Raw genomic sequence first — 23,550 nt, forward strand, 5'->3', positions numbered from 1 at the left:
TATGTTCCTTTCTGCCGTACAGTTGATATCCATGGCTATGAACGCTAAGAAACCAACCTTACTGAAGTACATGTTATTCCTATCACTCTCTATTGGTCTCGGCCTACTCACAGGGATCCTCTTAGGGTCCCTCACCCTGGACCCATCTTCCTCTACTACTCTCACAGCCTCAGCATACAACACCTCTGTACTACTCTGATCCTGGCAATCTCAACCTGCCTTTCTCTCGGACACTTTTGATCTCCAGCACAATGCGTACCAATACAGTTAACATACACAGCTTTTTCCACCGATACTACACATTTCTTTGTCTCATGCCCTCCTGCACACTTTTCACATCCAGGAATCTACACACTACTGCAACATGACCATACGTTTTTAAAATAATAAACTGCTGTAACATGACCATAAGCATAGTTTTTGTATTTTATTTTGTATCTTTATCTTAACTCTGCATTGTTGGAAAAGGACCCGTAAGTAAGCATTTCACTGTTAGTCTACACCTGTTGTTTACGAAGCATGTGACAAATACAATTTGATTTGATTTGAGCTTGGCACCTTAAACACTGTAATGGGTGCGGGACAAAAGCTCTCAAGGGATTAATGACACATCCTAACTTGACGTTGGTGGGTAAAGACTCTGCATCAAAACTCAGCAGGACAGACAGTGGGTGTTTCTCAATATGCATAATACCATGCTCCACACTCTAATTCTCTGAGGACGTTCTCTTGAGTACATTCTTGTGAGGATGAGAGTGTGGAAAACGCATAAAACATTACATTTGAGATTACATTACTCTCCCCCTACTGTATTACCTCACACTGCACCTCCCCGTTCACTGAACGTTCTTCCAGACAGGACAATGGCAACAATAGAGACTAAACAAGATATACACAAAGCAAACATTTTACTTCATAATTATCAGATAGCTATATGTGAATTGAAATAATCTAGCTGGAAAGCTAGTTAAACAGGCAGAAATGACCTAAAACTAATGTCTTTGTGTGTAGCTAGTTACCAATTATTTGTGACTATCTAGAAGCAGCAGTAGCTAGTTCAGATTTTTTACGTGATTGCATCATAGTTTTGTGCATACTTTCTTTTATATATATTTTTTAACCCCCCTTTTAGATTTTTTCTCATCACTGCAACTCCCCAACTGGCTCGGGAGAGACAAAGGCAGAGTCATGCGACCTCCGAAACATGACCCGCCTAACCACGCTCCTTAACACCCACCAGCTTAACCCAGAAGCCAGCCGCACCAATGTGTTGGAGGAAACACTGTTCAATTGGCGACTGGGGTCAGCCTGCAGGCACCTGACCCGCCACAAAGAGTTGCTAGGGTGTGTCAAAGTTGTGTCAATTCAAATCTGGCATTAGGAACAAAAGAGGTCAACATGACTTCTAAGATATACTAGTTATTTTAATTAATGCAAAAACCTTCAATGGTAAATATGATGTTTCGTATATACGGGCTCCTTGAAATACCTCGCAGGGCATTCAGAGAACTAAATCCATTGTTCCAGGTTCTTCCTCAAATACTCTGACAGAGAGAGAGTTTCCCACCTCTCTGCTGGCCAATCAGAGTAGAGACTTGAGCGTGGTTTAGACTTACTCAGCCTATCCGTTGGCGCACTGGCTGTTCCCCGCCTCTTAGCGCATCCCGGTTGCCAGGCATAAGTTTATCATAACAACCTGTCATAGTGAGAAGAGCCAGCTCCCCTAGACACCATTCCTACGTCCAAGGAAGGTTCACAGATCACAAAGAACCAGTATAGTCTAGTATTTGGAGACATAAATTATTATCTTATCTTATCCCCTAAAACAGCTCTTCACATCAATCACAGCTTGCCAGGTGACACAACCTACATTAGCCCAGTCAAGAATGCATTCTTTCTAAGTTAGTCATCCCATCAATTATAAAAATAATAAATCCCCCATAGGTGCGATGAGCCAAGTAAAGCCCACCCTGCCAAACCCTCACGACGCTGGGCTAATTGTGCGCCGGCCACAGCCAGTTGGCCCGGGAATGAACCCGGGTCTGTAGTAACGCCTCTAGCACTGCAATGCAGTGCCTTAGACCGCTGTGCAACTCGAGAGGCCCTTGTGCATACTTTCTGTTGAAGCTTGCATACTTTTATTTCCCTTTTGACCAAATTGTTTAAATCGCATGATAGACAATCAGGGGAAATCCAGTGTCAAACAAACATGAAGATGGCTTGCTCGAGGCAATCAAGATGGCATGCTCGACAGGGGAGGGGGGACATTACTGCAACAACCAAGGGGGGGAGCCCCGAATTGCGGGCCGCAATCACATTATTATAAGAGACAAACGACAACGCGTTCCTGCTTGGTAGGATAAATCGGAAGATTGTTTTTATATAGACAGTATATATAAAATAAAAAATGACTGCCTCTATTTTTATTAAATGGATGGTTTAACTGACAGAAATATCAAATATGTTTGGTATATAATCCACTTGTCATTGTAATCAAAGGTCAAAACAGTAGCTACAGTTTCCACTTTAAAAAGTAGGCTACACAAACTTTTCTGTGAAGGTGTGCTCCAACGCATGCGCAGATCGCCTTCCTCCACTTGAAGAATCATATGACAGGACATGCGCACCGTCGACATTCAGTCCATCTCAAGGAATTTCATGCAAAGATCACATAACGATAACCTGAAGGAGTTTTTTCTACTTGGGAAGCTTAGCAGTAAGTAGCTATCATTCAGAAGACACCCCTTTCTCATTATGTGTTCATCCATCAAATTATCCTCAGATGGGGAGTTTTATGCGACTTGTCTGTGAGAGGAACTAGCTATCCTAGCTGGCTCCCACTGCTAGCGGATGTATTATTACTAGTAGTATGCTGTGTTGGGCTAGCACAAACAACATAATTACAGGAAGACGTGTTAACTATTTAGGTTAGACAAAAGCTAGTAAACTTTATTAGTAATGCTTTTAGTGTGTCGGGACGAAGTTTAAAGCATTCAAAATTACTTTAAAAACTGTCACCAACTTTCTTTTCCTAACTTCGCTAACTAGCTCACTTTTGCTAGACTACCTAACAACTCATTTGGTGGTTGGGTGTCTGTTTGCGATCACCTTACTTGTTCTTGTCTTGTTACAGTACAGCTGACCTAACTGTACTTGTAAACCTTCTTGCCAACTGATGACCAAGCATGTCCAGCTAGTTACACTGTAACTGTAGCTAACCCCAATGAACTCCTACATGAATATCAGCACAGACGCAGCAGTGGAATCACCCATAACTACACGTTTGCAGATAAATGATTAACTAACAGGTGTTATGATCATGATGTTATGTGTTTGAAGTTATTGTATTGCCATCAAATGATATTATGTTGACCAATAGTTACCTACTGAATGTAACGTTTTAGCTAAGTGGATTGATAGTTATATGTGCTTGTTGACAAAATGAGCTAATTATAATTATTGGCATAATTAGAAACTAATTATAACTTTTACCTGTAAAGACTTGTACATTTGTTCTGATCTGGGATATGAAACCCACAGCTAAATAATTATACTGAACAAAAATATAAATGCAACATGCAACAATTTCTAATATTTTACTGAGTTACAGTTCATATAAGGAAATCAGTCAATTGAAGTAAATTAATTAGGCCTTAATCTATGGATTTCACATGACTGGGCAGGGGTTCACCCACTGGGGAGCCAGGCCCAGCCAATCAGAATGAGTTTTTCCCCACAAAATGGTTTTATTACAAACAGAAATACTCCTCAGCCCCCCCTCCACACGATCCCGCAGGTAACGAAGCTGGAGGTCCTGGTCTGCAGTTATGAGGCCGGTTGGACATACTGCCAAATTCTCTAAAATGACGTTGGAGGCGGCTTATGGTAGAGAAATTAACATTAAATTCTCTGGCAACAGCTCTGGTGGACATTCCTGCAGTCAGCATCCCAATTGTGCGCTCCTTAAAAACTTCAGACATCTGTGGCAAAAACTGCACATTTTAAAGTGGCCTTTTATTGTCCCCAGCACAATGCACCTGTGTAAAGATCATGCTGTTTAATCAGCTTCTTGATATGCCACACCTGTCAGGTAAATTGATTATCTTGGCAAAGGGGAAATAATTAGTAACAGGGAAGTAAACAAATGTGTGCACAATTTGAGAGAAATAAGCATTTTGTGCATATGGAACATTTCTGTACTTTTTTTTTCAGCTCATGAATCATGGGACCAACACCTTACATGTTGCATTTATATTTTTGTTCACTGTATTAGTCATTATAGAGAAATTGATTAACTTTTCTGTTCTGGTCATTTTTACCCATCTTGTACTACATATTTCAATTCACTTGGCAGACAAATACATGGACGGGTAGTGCCATATGCTACCTCTGTGTGTAGCCATTGTCATACTGTCTATTGTCATAGGACATTGTCAGCATGAACAACCTAAGAAGTGTGAGAAAAGAGAAGAACGGAGGGAGGGAGGATAGATGTCACGTTGTAGTTGTTGAAACCTGACCTGGAGGAACTGGTTTGAGTAGAAGAGCAGGAAATGTGTGTCCCTGTTGTGTTGTGGAGGCATGGATGGATCAGTAGGCTAGGTAGGTAAAACACCACAGTATTTGGGCTGTATGGAGTGGAACGGTGGCAAGATGAATGGGTATGTACTGTAGTCTATTTAATTGCAGTGAATCCTCATTGTAGTCATGGTCCTCTGTAGCTCAATTGGTAGAGCATGGTGCTTGTAACGCCAGGGTAGTGGGTTCGATCCCCGGGACCACCCATACGTAAAAATTTATCCACACATGACTGTAAGTCGCTTTGGATAAAAGCGTCTGCTAAATGGCATATTATTATAATCATAAGTGTGTGGTGATCCTGTCATACTCATACATGTGGTGTATTGCTACTGGGTGTAGTGTGACAAAGTATTTTTATGGTGTGAGATTGAGGGCCATGGGTGGATCATAGGGTGATATAGCAATAGCCTATGTGTTAGGCTTACCATAAAAAATAGCAGCAGGGTCATTTCAGCAAGCCATGACACCCACCATCCGGAAGCATTGTTTTGTTGAAATATAATTCAGCTAATTGATTGCACCCAAATTAGCCATTTTAATTTATAGGATTCATATAATATTCAATAATTATAGTACCTAACATCCTATTTGAACCAAACTGTTTTCTAACAATGAGTAAGACATGAGGAATCAAAGGAAGTGGTCAAAGGTCATTCCGCACTTCATATCCAAATCATCTATAAGTTACACAATACATTTTAAGATACTTTAGGGTGATTTTGACATGAAGCGTGAAGATGCTAAATAGGTACCATTGACACAAATACTGAAAAGTTCGCGTTTGAAACAGTGGCCAGGTAAATAACCAAATCATGGGTTGCTGTCATACCAGAAGGGTATCCTACGAAGCAAGCTAGATCTACTCAAGCTAACCAGTTTCAGGTAGCTTTACATTCCAGCTCAGGCTTCATCCACACTAAGACGATGGATATTGCTCATCCGCCTGCCTCTAAATCTAGCAGGTTAGAGAGAAAGAAAACTATAGGATTGACCTAAATATATACAGTGGGGTCTGAAATTGACACCCTTGATAAAGATAAAAAATTTAACTGCGCGTGCATGTCGCACATGGCTAGTCGAACGCCAAACTCTTCATTGATACAACGCTGAAACATCAATGCATGGGCGAGTCAGTGCCACATTTTAATTTGTGCCGAAATCAAAAATGAAAGAAAAGATACCTTGCAAATTCAGCAGGCTATAGTGTGAAATAGGCTTTTAGAAGTTCTGTCTTTATTTTATTACTAATTCTTAAAGGGATATTTCGGTATTTTGCAATGAGGCCCTTAATGAACTTGTGGATACCATGTTTATGTCTCTGTGTCCAGTATGAAGGAAGTTAGAGGTAGTTTCACAAGCCTCATAGGATGAAGAAACAATACTCCGAGCCGCAGCTGCACACTACTTGTCAAACAGAGAACTGATACTATATACTCGTTGTTGGTATGGGGGGTCCGTGGGTGGCTGTTTAACATTTCTTTGGATTCCTCATGTCTAACTCATTGTTAGAAAGAGTTTGGTCCAAATTGGATGTTCGGTACTATATATTTTAAATATTATATGAATCCTATTAAAATTGCCAATTTGGGTGCAATTAATTAGGTTAATAAAATTATATTTCAACAAAATAATGTTGCAGGAATGCTAATCTTATCTGTTGCTAACAACAGAAATGATTTCAGAACAATCTGAGATGGTGGGTGTCACTCCTCTTTCTGGTGCTTTTTGAGGTGGAACGACCCAGCACTCTCTTCAGAGTGAGACATTTCCTGTCCATCTGAAATGTACTGATGTGTTCTTAAGTTTTAGATGGTATGTGTTCTTAAGTTTGAGATTGTATCTTAACAGGAATATAGCCTACCTCCATTTTTATTTTGAATCCAACTTGAAGCTTAGAAGTTCAGCATTTAGGCCAACAATATTTAGGGAAAGTACGCAGTTAGGCATGAGAAAAGTCAACTCAACAGCACTAAATTGTCTGAACAGTCAGCCAACCATCCACTTTCCCTGTTTTTCTAGTTCAGTGTATGTGTGTGTGTGTGTGTTTTGGGAAGGGAAGTTATAGTTCAGGGGTTATTGCAAAAACAGGAAATAGTTACTCTAGGCAGGTCCAAAGGAAGAGGGGGAGCAGGAGGGAGGGGGGAAAGTGTGTCCTGAAAATTAGTTTTCAGGTAGTGTACTAGTGCCATAGATCCTGAACTTCAACTAGACCCTTGATAGGCCTACATCTAGGGCTAGGCTATGCCTGCTGATACAAACTGTCAGTCCCCCTCTGGTACCAAAACATCTTAATTGCAGCTGTCTTCCATCAAAGAGCTGGTCAGTATTTCACACATGAACCTTGAACAGAACATACTTTTGGTCATGCAGTGTATGTGGACACCTGCTCGTCGAACATCTCATTCCAAAATCATGGGTATTAATATGGAGTTTGTCCCTCCTTTGCTGCAATAACAGCCTCCACTCTTCTGGGAAGGCTTTCCACTAGATGTTGGAACATTGCTGCGGGAACTTGCTTCCATTCAGCCAAAAGAGCATTAGTGAGGTTGGGCATGGATGTTGGACGATTAGGCCTGGCTCGCAGTCGGCGTTCCAATTCATCCCAAAGGTGTTCGATGGGGTTCAGGGCTCTGTGCAGGCCAGTCAAGTTCTTCCACCCCGATCTCGACAACCATTTCTGTATGGACCTCGCTTTGTGCACGGGGGCATTGTCATGCTGAAACAGGAAAGTGAATGTCATTGTATGCTGTAGCGTTAAGATTTCCCTTCACTGGAACTAAGGGGCCTAGCCCGAACCATGAAAAACAGCCCCAGACCATTATTCCTCCTCCACCAAACGTTACAGTTGCCACTGCATTGGGGCAGGTAGCCTTCTCCTGGCATCCGCCAAACCCAGATTTGTCCATCGGAATGCAAGATGGTGAAGCGCGATTCATCACTCCAGAGAACGCGTTTCCACTGCTCCAGAGTCCAGTGGAGGCGATCTTTACACCACTCCAGCCGATGCTTGGCATTGTGCATGGTGATCTTAAGCTTGTGTGCGGCTGCTCGGTCATGGAAACCCATTTCATGAGGCTCTCGGCGAACAGTTGCTTCCAGAGGCAGTTTAGAACTCGGTAGTGTGTATTGCAACCGAGGACGGACAATTTTTACGCGCTTCAGCATTCAGCGGTCCCGTTTTGTGAGCTTGTGTGGCCTACCACTTCCCGGCTGAGCTGTTGTTGCTCCTAGAATTTTCCACTTAACAATAACAGCACTTACAGTTTGACCGGGGCAGAAATTTGACAAACTGACTTGTTGGAAAGGTGGCATCCTATGACAGTGCCACGTTGAAAGTCACTGAGCTCTTCAGTAAGGCCATTCTACTGCCAATGTTTGTGTATGGAGATTGCACAGCTGTGTGCTCGATTTTATACACCTGTCAGCAACGGGTGTTGCTGAAATAGCCGAATCCACTAATCTGAAGGGGTGTCCACATACTTTTGTATATATAGTGTATTTTCTGCTGCTTTTCTCAAATGCAGTCCACAAGAATAGTGTTGTGATGTCATATGAGCCATTAAACACTCTGGCTCTGTTCCAATATCAATGCTAGTAAGCCATTTGCTAGTTTAGATATTGGAACACACTGGCACTAAAACATGTGACTAAAAACCCTCTTTCTCTGTCATAAACCAGTGGAGAATCCAGTGCAGCTTGTCAACACCAAGTGTGTCATCCAGTGCTAATGTGTTCCTGACTGTGGCTGCCGTGTTACAATTATGCCAAACACATGATCCTCATTTCCCTATCAAGCTCTCCTTATCACCAGCCTCCTCATTGTCAGCTTGCTTTCTGCTTAACAACACCAGGCCATAATGTCACTGAACCAGCCTACTGCTGTGGGCACAAAAAAATGCTGCTTGTTTGTCGTTCTATCTGTCAACTCTTTTTTTGTTTCCTTTTCCAGTTTCCACAAAATATTCCAACCTCAAAGACCCATCTGGGCTGGCAGGAAAACGATCTAATTTGTTTAAAGTTTTGCATAATTTCCCCCCTTTTATGTAGGCCTAAGTCAAACAACGTTGTTTATGAAGTTCCGTGGGAATGCTGTTTCTGTCCACAAAGTTAAATGATACCTTTCAGACCACTTCAAATGGATATCTGTGAACCTGATACATGACTTATGACCCCTTCTCCCCCCCGTCTCGTTCTCTCTCCAACTCCCTCTCCCTCTCTCCACTCCCTGTCCTTTCCCTCCCTCCCTCCTTCCATCCATCCCTCTCTCTCCCAGGCCTCAGAGTGTAGCGCTTGGTGTGACAGGAGGAGCCTCCAACTTTGACAGCAGCAAAATGGCAGACATGTCAGTGGAAGAGATCACCATGAGGGCCAACCAAGTGACCGATGAGGTACAGCTGCCACCCGTATCCATGGGGACACCATAGGAATGCTGGGAATGGGGGTAGTCAGTGTTTCCCATTAGCATACATTTTCCACTTCATTTTAACTAGGCTACTTTTCATTTAAAAGTTTCAATTCACCAGTCCGTCGAGCCCTCTCCCGCTAGAATAAACAATATGCATCTTCTAGCGATCTATTGATAGGATAGGCGCCTGTCAGTCACAAAGCGAGCGATGACAGGGAAACGCAGCAGAGAGGAAGAGGCGTAGCGAGAGGTTTCACTCTCGCCAACATCTGTCCAAAATAAGCCCAATGCGTTTCTATGGGCTTATTTTGGACCTAAGCTTGTTGCCTTTAGGACAACGACTCCCATTGTTAGGGTGGAGACTTGAGTATCTCGTCATTATCTCGTTATTTGTCGTCTAAATTATTTGTTTAATTTGACTTTTATTTTATTCCAAGTCATCTCATCTCTACAGAGCTGCTGTCTGACAAAATCACAATTTTAGTAGTTCTTCAAAGTAAATATGGCCTACTTTTATGACTGCTGAATACCAACTATTAATCACTTAGATCATGTATTTTCAGGTAGAGATACCTCGCAAAGCAACTGCTTTCTATACCTCTTGCGCGTTCTCTTCTCTCAGGCCGTGTCTAGACTTGACAATTCATGCCGCTACAAAGTAGGCTATGATTACCTGGCAGAATGATATCAGGATTATTTTCATAAATCCAGTGGGTATTTGTTTCGCAAACTCAACCATCACATGTGCCCTCAAAACTCAGCTTAACAGCAGCCTTTGCTAGACCATGCACGCTTGAATTAAAGGGTAACTACAGCCCAAAATAAAAATGAACAGATTTTTTCCAGACCTCAAAAGTGGTCTGATGTGGTTTAAACATTGTTGTGGACTTAGAATATCCAATTTGTTTGTTTTTCTATTTTTTTTAAATGGTCGGTTTGAGAGCCAAAATGTGAAACAGAAACTGGAAAAACAAAACCTTTTATTTTTCAAGATAATGTGGGTTATTTAGTTCATTTTTCTGTTTTAATAAAGTACATTATTTGAAAAACAAACCATCATTGTGGCAATTCATATCTTGCAGTAAAACTGTGAATAAGACTTAACTCTCAAGAGAAGACAGGTTAAAGGTTTAGTGTAATTCTTACTTAGAAATTAGGCCTGATCATATAGGCCTAGACCTAGACAATATCCAAAACGATACACTAAATTCGTACATTTTCAGTAATTTAAATTGTAAAGCCATGTCTTTCTACACAATACTACAACAAATGTTTCTAATCTGTGAGGTAGACTCAATAAAGTATTCAATAAATTCTCTGTGTATTTCAGATGGAATCAAGGCATTAGAATGTACTAGGCCACCAAAATAAGAGCTCCTTCTGCCAAATAATTCAAGCACGGGGGCGGCTGGCTGGCTACTTTTTCTATTTGGCTGGCTACTCTATGTACTTGTGGAAAACACTGGGTAGTATTATGGGGTGGTATTAGCTTAGCTCCTGTGTCAACTCAAATAGGGAAGTAGTAACACATTGATGGGAAAAACTTTGGTTACTGAGCACAGCTACATCTAACAGTGTTTTCCACAAGAACATGGAGTAGCCAGCCAAATAGAAAAAGTAGCCAGCCAGGCTCCCCCGTGCCGGCTTGCCCCTCCGGGTAAAGGGTTTTAGGCGAACAAGCTCTATTTTGGTGCCCTCTGGTACATTCTAATGCCTTGATTCCATCCAAAATACACAGCGAAATGATTTTCAAATGAAAAAATGGGTCTCTAAAATAAACCGAACAGATGCTCAATTAAGTTCTGGGCAGGGCTGTGGCGGTCATGAAATTTTGTCGGCCGGTGATTGTCAAGCAAATAACTGCCGGTCTCACGGTAATTGACCGTTAATTAACATAAACACGTTTGGCATCTCCTGGCTTCCACGCATAGCCTACAAGCCACTGTAATATAGCCTACACCATCACAATAAATCCATTATTTATTTTAGACATGTCTAAAGAAAGATGATATGAAGAAAATGTCTATTTCAGAAGAACAGAATAGCATACTCTGAGTTGTCCTTATGTTAGCCCTGATCTGGCTATGCCATAAGGCTGTGGGCTACACTCATTCATTTAGCAGACAAGATTTTCTTAGAATTCCGTGGCATTATTTTATAATTTAGTATGAAGAATACAATTGAACATAGCTGAATAAAATAGAAAGGATATTTTCTAAACGATTTGTTCCTTGGGCAGAATATAATAACTATAATTCTGTTCTCCCGGCTGCGTGCTCCGAAGCACCTCTCACTCACATGGCTCTCTCAGATAGCTCAATTCTCATTAGCCAATGCCCATCACGTGATCGGGTCTTTCTCACAGGCTACAAGTGAAGACCGACACATCGGGTACGCAACTGTGATCCAATTCCGAGACGCATATTGAAGATATTGGAATAACTGTCCACAAGATGAGTAGGCATAATGGACAGCAAAAGCACTAGCCTATGTCAATCTACTATCCCCCATGTACAAAAGTTGACCTACTCTGTGAGATAAATAAATATTCCAAACATAGATCCCAAATTAATACAATCATTAGCTTCAAAAAACATTTTTTAAGCAATGTGGCTGACGCAACAGATCAGAACGTTTAGCTTAAAATGTTGATAAACTATTTATTCACATTATAAGTGCAGCAATACGCACATAAGTGCGAATGTTCCAAAATGCAATCAATTAGCTGAAAAACACAGTTCTCAAAAGTGACCGCAAATGCGATTGTACATGTAATTATTTTATTATAAAGGTGCATTTTTATGGTAAATTATCTTCCCCAAACTTGAAACTCACGCACTGTGTATGTATGTCAGTTAGGCTCTACACCTGTTGTAAAGCGGAGTAATGTGCTTAATTTTAAGAAGTTATTTGGCCACTTTAGTTGTGATACAAACCTTATCAAAACATATAGGCCTATGGGCTAAGCTACATGAGGTGTGCGACTATGATTTGAAAAAGTCACACAAAAAAGGCATGTGTTGTTTCTGGCCTTACTGTACACTAGCTGGGCATCATTCACAAGCGATAGGCTAATATTGTCACCCATCAGACTATTTTTGATTTAATCTGGTCTTTACATATAATTACTAAATAATATATGTGTTGAAATTTGTTTTGATTTAGAATGGACCATTATCATGCACCTGTCTCGAAACAGGGGCAGGGGGGAAAATGCATGTCATCTATGCACTTAAATAGCAAATGGAGGACGCTTTTCCCGTGGTTCATTTTCATGCCAGCAAGATAGGCTATATTCCTGTTGTAAAGGGAAGCAATGTGCTTAATATGAGGAAAGTTGAGAAATAAATATAGTAGGCTTAGCCTATAGAAAGCTTATGGGATCCTGCTCTTTTTAATAGAGGCCATCACTCTGTTTTCTCACGCAATTGCATAGCCTATAGAAATGTTGCGCAACATGATCTCATGAAGTGTTTGATTAGATTTTCAATTACATTTGCATTGATGTCAGAGTGATTAGAGGGACAATAGAGTGATGAGTACCTGGCAGTTAGCAAGTTTGGTAGGCTACTAATGACCATCAGCAGCATCAGATCTTGGAGAAGCCTAATTACCATGACTAAATGGTCACGTGGAATTTGACCGCCGTCATGACTCGTGACCCCCGATGTGCCGATAATACGGTCACCGTAACAGCACTAGTTCTGGGTACATACGTGTTAAGAGAAGTGATAGAATGACATCAGTTAAATTAGTGAAAGAATTTCAACAAGTGTTTGCAACTCTTTGTGAATTGCAGTATGTCATTTATAAAAAATTAAATAAAAAATACTTATTTAACAACAGACCCACAGATTTTTCTTAAAGAATCCTGTAAGAGTCTCCTGACTTCCACAGGCTTCAAGCTTCTTTTTAAGAGGCATTTTCTCAGCTATCTGCAGTATACGTATGATTGAAGAATGAAGCAGGTGCTAATCATGGGCTTTGCTTCACAGAAAGCAGCAGTTGACTATTCCATTGTCAATCAGTAGACCAATATAATATCTTAGAAAATACCATACAAGTATCATTAGCTTTTAAAACAATTAAATCTGTTTTCTTTTATCAGATTTTGGACCAGAGTGAGGCGATCTCTCCACTAGCCTAGCTATTGTTCCTGCAGTGAGGAGGATTCACCATCTTCATCAAATGTTTTCATAATTTATCTGCAGATAATCGCAAAAAAAGCCTACCACTGCAAATTATGGAGCCAAATGAACGGCTCTCTTACCGATGCGATTCGGTAGGCTACTGACGAGTCACTCACTTTAACATCACTGTCTGACAAGTCCTGATGGACTTCATATTGAAAATACAAACAGGATCTTTAGTTTACTTGTACCGATGCGTTACAATGCAGTTTTATGTCCATGATATGATTTATGAATGGCAAGGATATGAGATCGACTTTATTCAGTCAGTTCGACACCATTTATAAACTAGTCAAGCTTGCTGTTCGTCAATCAAAGCACAGTAAGCCTATGTGCCAGCACTTCGTGGCTGCATATGAAACATGCTTTCTTTGTGACTGACAGGCGCCTGTCCTATCAATAGATTGCTACAAGATGCATATCATTCATTCTAGTGAGAGAGGGCTCGGCATACTTTTTTTCTGACTTGCAAATTGTAAAAAAAAAAGAAAAAAGAAAAAAGAAAGTAGCCTAGTTAATTTAAGTGGAAAAGTACCCGGCTGAAAATGAGTGTGTAGCTGACAGCCGGCGCTAGTGGGAAACACTGATCTAAGCAAATCATTTCTTCAGGTCTAAGTTAGTGCACCGTTCTATTAACACTTTCTGTGATTTCAGCCTATACTAATAGTGTGGTCCTCTGCCATTTTGATTCTAATCTTTATCAATTGTCTTACCAACCTGTATTTCTCCCCTATATGCTGAGTTTAGGACAACATGGCTTGGGGTAAACTGTCACAGTAACTTGCTTACTGTACCACACACACACACACACACACACAGTTTTGAGTTGCTCGGACACAAGGTAAGCTTAGAAATGTGTCAGAGAGGTTAATCATTTTCAACTCTATGTTAGCTAAAGCCATTTAGTGAGGTGGCATGGTGTAACCGCTCATACTGATGAAATCGTCATGCCCTGAGTCATCCTTTCCCTCTCTCCTACCTCTACCTCCTCCACCTTTCGGAGTCTTTCACACTTAGTCCTGTCCTGCCTGTTATTATTAGGTCCTCTCTGTCTCACCTGACTGCATTCCATCATTACGTCATGTCACCTGCTGCTGCTGTTGTTTTGTCTATTGATGTGCTGCTGGGAGGGAGATGGTTCCTGCCTGATTGCATTAATCTACCTCACCTGACCAGGCACAGTTCAGCCAGATATACAGTAAACTGGGCTAGTCATGGAGAATACCTTGTTGTCTCTGCCTCACCTAACTGATTTTAAAATGAGGACATTGTTTATTTTAGACCAGTAGAACCTAGAGGCCTTTTATGTTTCCTAGACCATCATCCCATGAGTGCATGTACCCTTAAAAGACACTGAGGTTTGTGGCAGTGACAGTTGCGGTGTCTGTTTGTCTGTTTGTCCAGCTGTCATGTTCATGCATTCGGAAAGTATTCAGACCCCTTGACTTTTTCCACATTTTGTTACATTACAGCCTTATTCTAAAATTGATTACGTTTTTTCCTCATCAATCTACACACAATATCCCATAATGACAAAGCAAAACCAGGTATTTAGAAATGTTTGCAAATGTATAAAATAAAATGAAATCACATTTACATAAGTATTCAGACCCTTTACTCAGTACTTTATTGAAGCATCTTTGGCAGCGATTACTGCCTCGAGTCATCTTGTATATTACGCTACAAGCTTGGCACACATGTATTTTGAGTTTCTCCTGTTCTCTGCAGATCCTCTCAAGCTCTGTCAGGTTGGATGGGGAGCGATGCTGCACAGTTATTTTCAGGTCTCTCCAGAGATCAGGTTCATGTCCGGGCTCTGGCTGGGCCACTCATGGACATTTAGAGACTTGTCCCAAAGCCACTCCTGCATTGTCTTGGCTGTGTGCTTAGGGTCGTTGTCCTGTTGGAAGGTGAACCTTCGCCCTAGTCTGACGTCCTGAGCGCTCTGGAGCAGGTTTTCATCAAGGATCTCTTTGTACTTTGCTCCGTTCATCTTTCCCTCGATCCTGAATAGTCTCCCAGTCCCTGCCGCTGAAAAACATCCCCACAGCATGATGCTGCCACCACCATGCTTCACCGTAGGGATGGTGCCAGGTTTCCTCCACGCTTGGCATTCAGGCCAGATTGGTAGAGTGCTGCAAGTTCAATCTTGTTTCTCATGGTTTGCCTTTTGGTAAACTCCAAGCGGGCTGTCATGTGCCTTTTACTGAGAAGTGGCTTCCGTCTGGCCACTCTACCATAAAGGCCTGATTGGTAGGGTGCTGCAGAGATGGTTGTCCTTCTGGAAGGTTCTCCCATCTTGGTCACCTTCCTGACAAGACTCTTCTCCCCCGATTCCTCAGTTTGGCCGGTTGGCCAGCTCTAGGAAGAGTCTTGGTGGTTCCAGACTTATTCCAATTAAGAATGATATGGAGGCCACTGTGTTCTAGGGGACCTTCAATGCTGCAGAAATGTGTTGGTACCCTTCCCCAGATCTGTGCCTCGGCACAATCCTGTCTCGGAGCTCTACGGACAATTCCTTCGACCTCATGGCTTGGTTTTTGCTCTGACATGCACTGTCAACTGTGGGACCTTTATATAGACAGGTGTGTGCCTTTCCAAATCATGTCAAATCAATTGAATTTACCACAGGTGGACTCCAATCAAGTTGTAGAATCATCTCAAGGATGATCAATGGAAACAGGATGCACCTGAGCTAAATTTTGAGTCTCATAGCAAAGGGTCTGAATACTTGTGTAAAATAAGGTATTTCTGTTTTTTACATTTTATTTAATCCATTTTAGAATAAGGCTGTAACGTAACAAAATGTGGAAAAAGGGAAGGGGTCTGAATACTTTCCGAATGTACTGTATGTACTTCTTGTAACATTACTGCTTTATTGTTTCTCAATTGTCCTCCCCCAGTCCTTGGAGAGCACCAGGCGGATGCTACAGATGGCTGAGGAGGTGAGAAAGATTGTTATTGCTCTTACAAGTTATCTGAACTGTGGTCTTTGAGTTCCTAATGTGGTGCTGAACAGTGGTCTTCTCTTGTGTCCACAGAGCAGGCAGACTGGTGTCAACACCATTGAAATGCTAGACCAACAAGGGGGTGAGTCAGAGATACAGAGTTCACTACCAAGTACCAGCTCTCTGGAACACCATCTTTTGTTAGAGGGCGATTCCACGGCAGGAAGGCCTGAAAATATTTTTGGTATCTCAGATTGTTCTGGTAATTCTCAAGTAGAAATTTAATTGGGAGCAAGGATTTATTATATTCTTTTTACATTTGTATCACAAACAATTTTGGGCCGTTTTAGGCACTTTTTAGACCTATACATTAGGGTTGGGAGTGAAATAATTCAAATTGAATTTGGAATTTAAATTCTTGAATTTCCTCATGAAGTGGAGAATTTGTTCAATTGAATTCGAATTTCAACAATCTTCAAGTTATTGAATTGGAATTAGACTGTTTGGACAATTGAATTGTAAAACGTTTAATATTTTATAATTGAATTGAATTTGAATTCAGTATTTTTACATTTCCCAGTTAATGGAATTAATGCACATAGTATCAAACATTGGCTGCAGGATTTGTTATAAATAATTTTAACTTGTATTTCTATATTTCCAGTATACACTGGGTATCATAAGAATTCACCCCCCTTTGATTAAAAAATAATTATAAATGCATTTAGTTGGGATTTCTTGTCATTGATCTACACAAAATACTCCATAATGTCATAGTGAAAATAAAATTCTACAAATGTTAACACATTTTATAAAAATAACATATAGTTGATCTAAAAGTATTCACCCCTTTTTGTTTAGGCAAGCCTAAAATAGTCCAGGAGTAAGGTTTGGCTTAACAAATCACATAATAAGTTACATGAAATAATTTTTGAATGACTAACCCTTCCTCTGTCCCCCATACATGCAACATCTGTATGGGCCCTCAGTCAAGTATTGAATTTCAAGCACAAATTCAACTACAGGCCTCCCTCTTTCGAAAGTCTCAAAGGAGGGCAGTGATTGGTAGAAGGGTAACAATACAAAATCTGACATTGAATATCTCTTTAAGCATGGTCAAGTTAATAATTATGCTGTGGATGATGTATTAAACCACCCAGACACATCAAAGATACAGTCGTCCTTCTGAACTGAGCTGTAGGACAGGAAGGAAACTGCTCTGGGGTGTCACCATGAGGCAGGCAATTGGCGATTTTAAAGAGAAAAAACAACTGAGAATGGATCAACAACATTGTAGTTGCTCCAGAATAATGACCTAAATGTGAAAAGAAGAATACACATATACAGAAAACATGGATCCTGTATGCAACAAAAGCACTAAAGTAATACTGCAAAGAAACACTGCAAAGGAATAAAATGTTTGTCCCAATTGCAAGGCCTTATGTTCTCTGATACATGTTTAAATATTGTACTATAAATTGTGCCTTCCTGTATTATATTTATGCTAAAATATGTATTCAATTCAACTGAGCCATTTACTCTGTTCGTCTTCTTATCTTGTATTATTTCTTATTGTTGTTGCATTGTCGAGAAGGAACCTGCAAGTAAGTATTTCATTGGACTAATAAAACTTGGAACTTCAAACTTCAAGTCCAACACAACACATCACTTAGTAAATACTTGAAAATCTATGGCAAGACTTGAAAATTGCTGTCTAGCCATGATCCCCAACACCTTGAGTACGTCTACATGCACACTAATAATTCGATATTAAACTGATTATGGCAGTAGGCAGATTATGCAATAATCATGTAAACACCTTACTCTGCTTATCTTAATCGGAGTAAGGTCAAAATCGAAGTAAGCATATGCCGATTAAAACACCTGGTTTTCTGGGCAATCTTTCTAATTATTAGGACATGTAAACACCTTAATCGGCGTTCCAGCTGTGTATTTGATCTGAGCTTGTGCTAGCACCAGCCAAGCGAGCCTTCCTCTTTAGCGTGAGTGAAGTGTGTTCAGAACAACTGAATGTATGCGTATTAGAAGTAATTTTCACATACAAACTTTATATGTCCAAACTCAGAATCAAATACTGTATGCTTCCCAAAAATAACATGTTCACTGTGGTAGAACGTTTATTTTGATTGCCGATTTTCTGCATTTATCAGAGTGTCATCAGGTAGTCTGATTTTTAGATGTGTCCATGTAAGTAGGATTATTAGGGAAATTGTTCTTCTTGCAAAGCATGTAAACGTTTTAATCGAACTATTATATTAATCTGACTATCCACAAAAATTGCGTTGTTGTGTGCATGTAACCTCACTCCTTGACAGCTTGAAGAATTTTGAAAAGAATAATGGGCAAATATTGCACAATCCAGGTGTGCAAAGCTCTTAGTTACCCAAGAAGACTCACAGCTGTAATCACTTTTTTTCTTCCATTTTGATATTATTTTGGTAGATCAATGACATCACAATTAAATAAATGTTAATCCCACTTTTAACGCAACAAAATGTGAACAAATCCAAGGGGTGGGGCAATACTTATGATACCCACTGTAGCTATGCTGTCTGAACAGTGACATGATAAGCCTGAGGGAATTGAATTCTAATTGGAATTTGTGGAATTGTTGGGGATAATATTGAATTGGGAATTTAATTATTGGAATGTACCTAAAATTGGAATTGACAGGAATGTAATTATCTCTGAATTCAAAGACTAACCTAGAATTTGAATTGAATTAAATGGAATTTACAGGGAGAGAGAATTGAATTAGACTTGAACATAATTATAATAATTTGTACACTGCAAATTGACCACAACTAAGCCCAATAAGAAATTGTATTTAAAAATAACAATTTCATACCTTGATTACATTTAGACACAATCATGTATCTATTTATTTGTGGGAATACTTGGGAACATTTTCTAAACTAAACTCATTTTTAGCTTAATTCCTGGTGATTCTACAGTCTCTTTTTTTTTAACCTAAAAACAAAAAATCCCTTTCGGGCAGGTTTTTGCCTGTGGGCCGCTTGTTGCCGACCCCTGGTATATTGTCCCAAAAACATGACTAAATCAAAAAGGTTACTTTTGAGATGGTCATATTAATATTAGTCATGTTGAATAAATTAATGTGAAAATGTGTATTTCTAAATCTAGACATACTACATATTTTAGGGCACATTATGGAGTAGGTCTAAAAAGGGCCTAAAATGGTCACTTTCATCATGATAAAAAAAAAAAATGGGTTGTGATACAAATGTAAAAAGCATATCAAACATTCTTCCTCCCAATTAAGTTTCTATGTGAGAATTGCCAGAACAATCTGAGATACCAAAAATATTTCCATGCCTTCCTGTTGTGGAATCGCCCTAGAGAAGACATTGTCATTGATCATCAAATTTTTTTTAAAAACCAAACCAGGTTTTCATTTAAGTAATTACGTTTTTAAATTAATAGAGGTTAAATTAATCAATGAATATGTTTTTAATGTTGGATTTCCCTGAGCTGGATCTTTTGATGTTTTGTCCTGTTTGTATGACAGAGCAACTGAAGCGTACGGAGGAGGGTATGGATCAGATCAACCAGGATATGAGACAGGCCGAGAAGAACCTGACTGACCTGTCCAAGTGCTGCGGCCTCTGTGTCTGCCCCTGTGACAGGTAACAAACTGTAACCTAACCTGGTCTCACTCACGTAAACACACAGTTAGTCTGAATTAAACTGACCTGTCCAAGTGCTGCGGCCTCTGTGTCTGCCCCTGTGACCGGTAACAAACTGTAACCTAACCTGGTCTCACTCACGTAAACACACAGTTAGTCTGAATTAAACTGACCTGTCCAAGTGCTGCGGCCTCTGTGTCTGCCCCTGTGACAGGTAACAAACTGTAACCTAACCTGGTCTCACTCACGTAAACACACAGTTAGTCTGAATTAAACTGACCTGTCCAAATGCTGCGGCCTCTGTCTGCCCCTGTGCAGCCTCTCATATGGCCAAACTATAATGCAATCGTAGCATATCCGTTTTTTCTCACTTCTGCCTGCTACACTGGAAACTAGTCATGTGTAGCTTTCTGGACTGTACTTTCTGTAATGATGACTCTCACAAAGATTAAAAAATGCTAGGAAACTATCTTCCCCTGATTGATTGGCGGACTGAATGACTTGGTTTATTGATTGATCTATTGTCCCTCAGGGTGACGTCCATAGAGCATGACTCTAAGTACAAGCGTACCTGGGGAATAGGTGATAGTAGCAGTGCAGGAGGAGGGGGAGTGGATGGCTCGGTGGTGTCCACTCAACCCTCAGGCATCCGTAACGGAGAGGCCAACCAGCAGCAGTCTATGGGGAGCTCTGGACCCTACATCAAGAGGTGGGTGAAGCCAGTCAACCGTACAACACACACCTAGTTACAAGCTATCAGCCGGTCCCAAGTCACTATTGCTCCCTTTGCCCTTTCAATGTTTGCAGATCTGTAAGGTTGGTGGATGCTCCATCACTGCATTGATTATACTTATCCAGACCCTTCAGATCTGGAAACACCGACGGGTTAGGGCTATCAAGCAAGAGCAAAAAGTCTCATGATAATGCGTATGAGATTAGTAGATATTTATGTAACGACGTGTCCCTTTCTCTCCCCCAGGATAACCAACGATGCTCGGGAGGATGAGATGGAGGAGAATCTGGACCAGGTGGGCAGCATCATAGGGAACCTGAAGAACATGGCCATGGACATGGGCTCTGAGATAGACAAGCAGAACAAACATATCGACCGCATCACAGAAAAGGTGGGTTGTCATTGTGGCTGGGCTGTGTTATCCATCCATACACTGCCTTACACTCCTAGGGCTTTATCATACCATGAGGCTCTCGTTCTATAGCTGCGTTTACACAGGCAGCCCAATTCTGATATTTTCTTCACTAATTGATCTTTTGACCAATCAGATCAGCTCTGAAAAAATCTGCGATTAATCAAAACACCAATTAGTGGAAAAATGATCAGAACTGGGCTGCCTGTGTAAATGCAGCCATAGATGCCACCAGTATGCTCTGACGAAGGTCTTTGTGAGCAAAAATTTGCCATATGACAGATAGTTGCATTGATCTAAGTGGGAAGAGACTATTATCTTCTTCCTACACCTCATCTACCTTAGTCAGGTCTGTGGTATATTTCTCGAGTGTACCATGAGGCTGCCTACAGCGCTCTACTGTCAAGGAAGTCCTACTGTTTCACTAAGTTATAGAAATGTAGATGTTCATCCACCTCTCACCTGGTGTCTGTACTGTCTCTCTCTCTCAGGCGGACATGAACAAAGCACGTATCGATGAAGCCAACCAGCGAGCTAACAAGCTCATCAAGTAGACTTACCCGCTCTAGCTTCCAAATTATCCACTTTGAGTCTCTGCCTCAGCTTGCATGTGCACACATGTACATACTAGTGTTTGCATATACAATACATACAAATCAACCAGGAAAAACCCATTGAACCAGCACCTACCACACGTGCCTTCTCTGTAATGATATATGTAAATATGCTCATACATGTGCGCACACACACTCTTATTGTGCCTTTTATGACTAGTTACAAGTCCTCGCCCGGGTCCCCATCCCTACTATGTGACACGGTGAATCACTTCTCCAGGTGTTGTGAGATCTGTGCCCATCTTCATAAAGCGTCACAGAGTAGGAGTCCTAATGTAAGATAAGTTGTACAAGACGGGAGACCTGCTCCTAGATCAGAACTCCTACCCTGAAATGCTTTATGTATACGAGCCCTGATCATCTGTGCAGTGTGGCACAAATATGCCACAAATATGACCTGGAACGCCACCATATTCACACTCATATGTGTCTGTCGCCACCCGGTGGTCTAATGGTGTCACAGCAGCTGTATCCACTTCAGGGTATGCAGGGGAAAGTTATATTAGACAATGCTTTAGATCAGGGGTGTCAAACTAATTTTGCCCCGGGGGTCGCATTTGGTCTTCAATGAGGTCCAGAGGGCAGCACTGAGAATTGGTTATATTTCTTCGCTGTCAAAATTAGCAAAAAATAGTCATATCTATTGTTTTTGGAATCTTCGATGCTCCCTGACTGTCTAGCTTTCGTTTCGGTGATTATTGGCGAGCTGGACATAGTCAAGAAACTGTATATATCCATTTTCATTTCTACACAGTTTCGATTTGGTTTTAGTGATTTTAAAGTAGATTGAGTTTGTCGCCCCCCCCCCAAATGGTTATTTATTACCAAATTCTTTATTTTTTTATTTTTTTTTAACTCAAACCACCCTTGGGGCGGATTGGACCCCCTCATCCGGCCGTATGTTTTACACCCCTGCTTTAAATCATGTAATTTTGTTCTTGGCTCTTGTAATTATTGGTATTGTATCCAATTTGTTATTGTTTGAAATTATGTGCCTATTTAATTATTCGTATAAAGCAGAAATGACTTGTGAATAAAGTTAGCTTTTTTAACACCCCCCCCCCCATTTATCCCCTTTTATTGCAGTGGTTGATCTATAAGTTCTATGCTGGAAGTCCCCTAGAATTTTTGCAATATCTCTTTGATCAAGAGTAACAACTAATATTAACCAAAGATCTTAGCATGGTTAGACTCACCTCTGCTAGCCTGAGTGTCAGTCTGTTTGTGCTATCATGCCAATGAGTAATGGAGTTGGTAACAGTACAAACAGATCTGGGACCAGGCTATACCTCTGCCACCAATGGATCAAGTGCTGTACTTCACCTCAATGTTATTTCACTCATTTTTATTTGAACTGCCTCGTTTTCACCTGAGAGGCCTTACTGCCTGTTTCTTGTAAAGGGTAAAGTGGCTGTGTTGTAACAGCCTTGTCCCCAAATGGCTCTTCTGCCTGTCAGTAACATACTCATCCAGAAATGTCCCATCAGTTTCTTTCCTTACTTGCATTATAAATATTTGTAAGAAAATGTCAAACAAAATGTTATGTTCTTCTGCATTCAGGTATACTCTTGGTCAGTTATTGATTTCATGCAGACTGAAATAAACTGTTATCCAAGGCTGTATTTAAACCGAAGTGACACTCAGACTTCAGAGATTGTCATAATATTAGTAGTTTATGCTAGAGCTACTGCTACATTTATACTTCTGTCTTGATGCTGTTGGTTCAACACCAATGTGATAACACTCAAAAGGGTTACCAACTGTAATGTAAACTCAGCAACTGCCTCTTTCAGTTTGAAATGTTGAGGAACACAGCTTGTTCTGTCTCGATGATTGTTTAACATAGTAAAAGTGCCTTATTTCAGCAACAGATATTTGTTCTTTCTGTTTAAAGTAAATTGTTATATTTGTATAATTCATTAAACTCTTCAGTAAAACCTTGTTGAGCTTTGAATTTACCGTTGTGCCCTCAAGCAAGGCATTGCCTTAACCCTTATGG

At 40.6% G+C, this 23,550-nt stretch overlaps 1 protein-coding gene across 3 annotated transcripts; it reads left to right on the plus strand.

Annotated features, from left to right (window-relative positions):
- Positions 1 to 2,618: 2,618 nt before the first annotated feature.
- LOC121539576 (synaptosomal-associated protein 23) lies at positions 2,619 to 23,492 on the plus strand. 3 transcript variants are annotated; one of them, XM_041848171.2, is made up of 8 exons: positions 2,619 to 2,716; positions 8,855 to 8,969; positions 16,080 to 16,121; positions 16,218 to 16,266; positions 19,675 to 19,792; positions 20,325 to 20,501; positions 20,772 to 20,916; positions 21,429 to 23,492. In XM_041848171.2, exons 2-8 carry the CDS (start codon positions 8,913 to 8,915, stop codon positions 21,489 to 21,491), a joined length of 651 nt encoding a protein of 216 aa, XP_041704105.1. In that variant the 5' UTR covers positions 2,619 to 2,716; positions 8,855 to 8,912; the 3' UTR covers positions 21,492 to 23,492. The 3 variants fall into 3 exon arrangements, with proteins under 3 accessions (XP_041704105.1, XP_041704107.1, XP_041704104.1); XM_041848173.2 differs by lacking the exon at positions 2,619 to 2,716 and adding an exon at positions 4,517 to 4,602; XM_041848170.2 differs by lacking the exon at positions 2,619 to 2,716 and adding an exon at positions 4,567 to 4,661.
- Positions 23,493 to 23,550: the final 58 nt, after the last annotated feature.

The sequence above is a fragment of the Coregonus clupeaformis genome, chromosome 11 (assembly GCF_020615455.1).
Source record: "Coregonus clupeaformis isolate EN_2021a chromosome 11, ASM2061545v1, whole genome shotgun sequence".
Lineage (NCBI taxonomy): Eukaryota > Metazoa > Chordata > Actinopteri > Salmoniformes > Salmonidae > Coregonus > Coregonus clupeaformis.

Excerpts from the sequence above, each read along its gene's own strand:
- LOC121539576 (XM_041848170.2), top strand. The coding sequence starts at position 4,633 with ATGGAGTGGAACGGTGGCAAGATGAATGG. Across the intron at positions 16,122-16,217 it reads TGCTACAGATGGCTGAGGAG|AGCAGGCAGACTGGTGTCAA; the intron begins GTGAGAAAGATT and ends TTGTGTCCACAG. Across the intron at positions 19,793-20,324 it reads TGTGTCTGCCCCTGTGACAG|GGTGACGTCCATAGAGCATG; the intron begins GTAACAAACTGT and ends ATTGTCCCTCAG.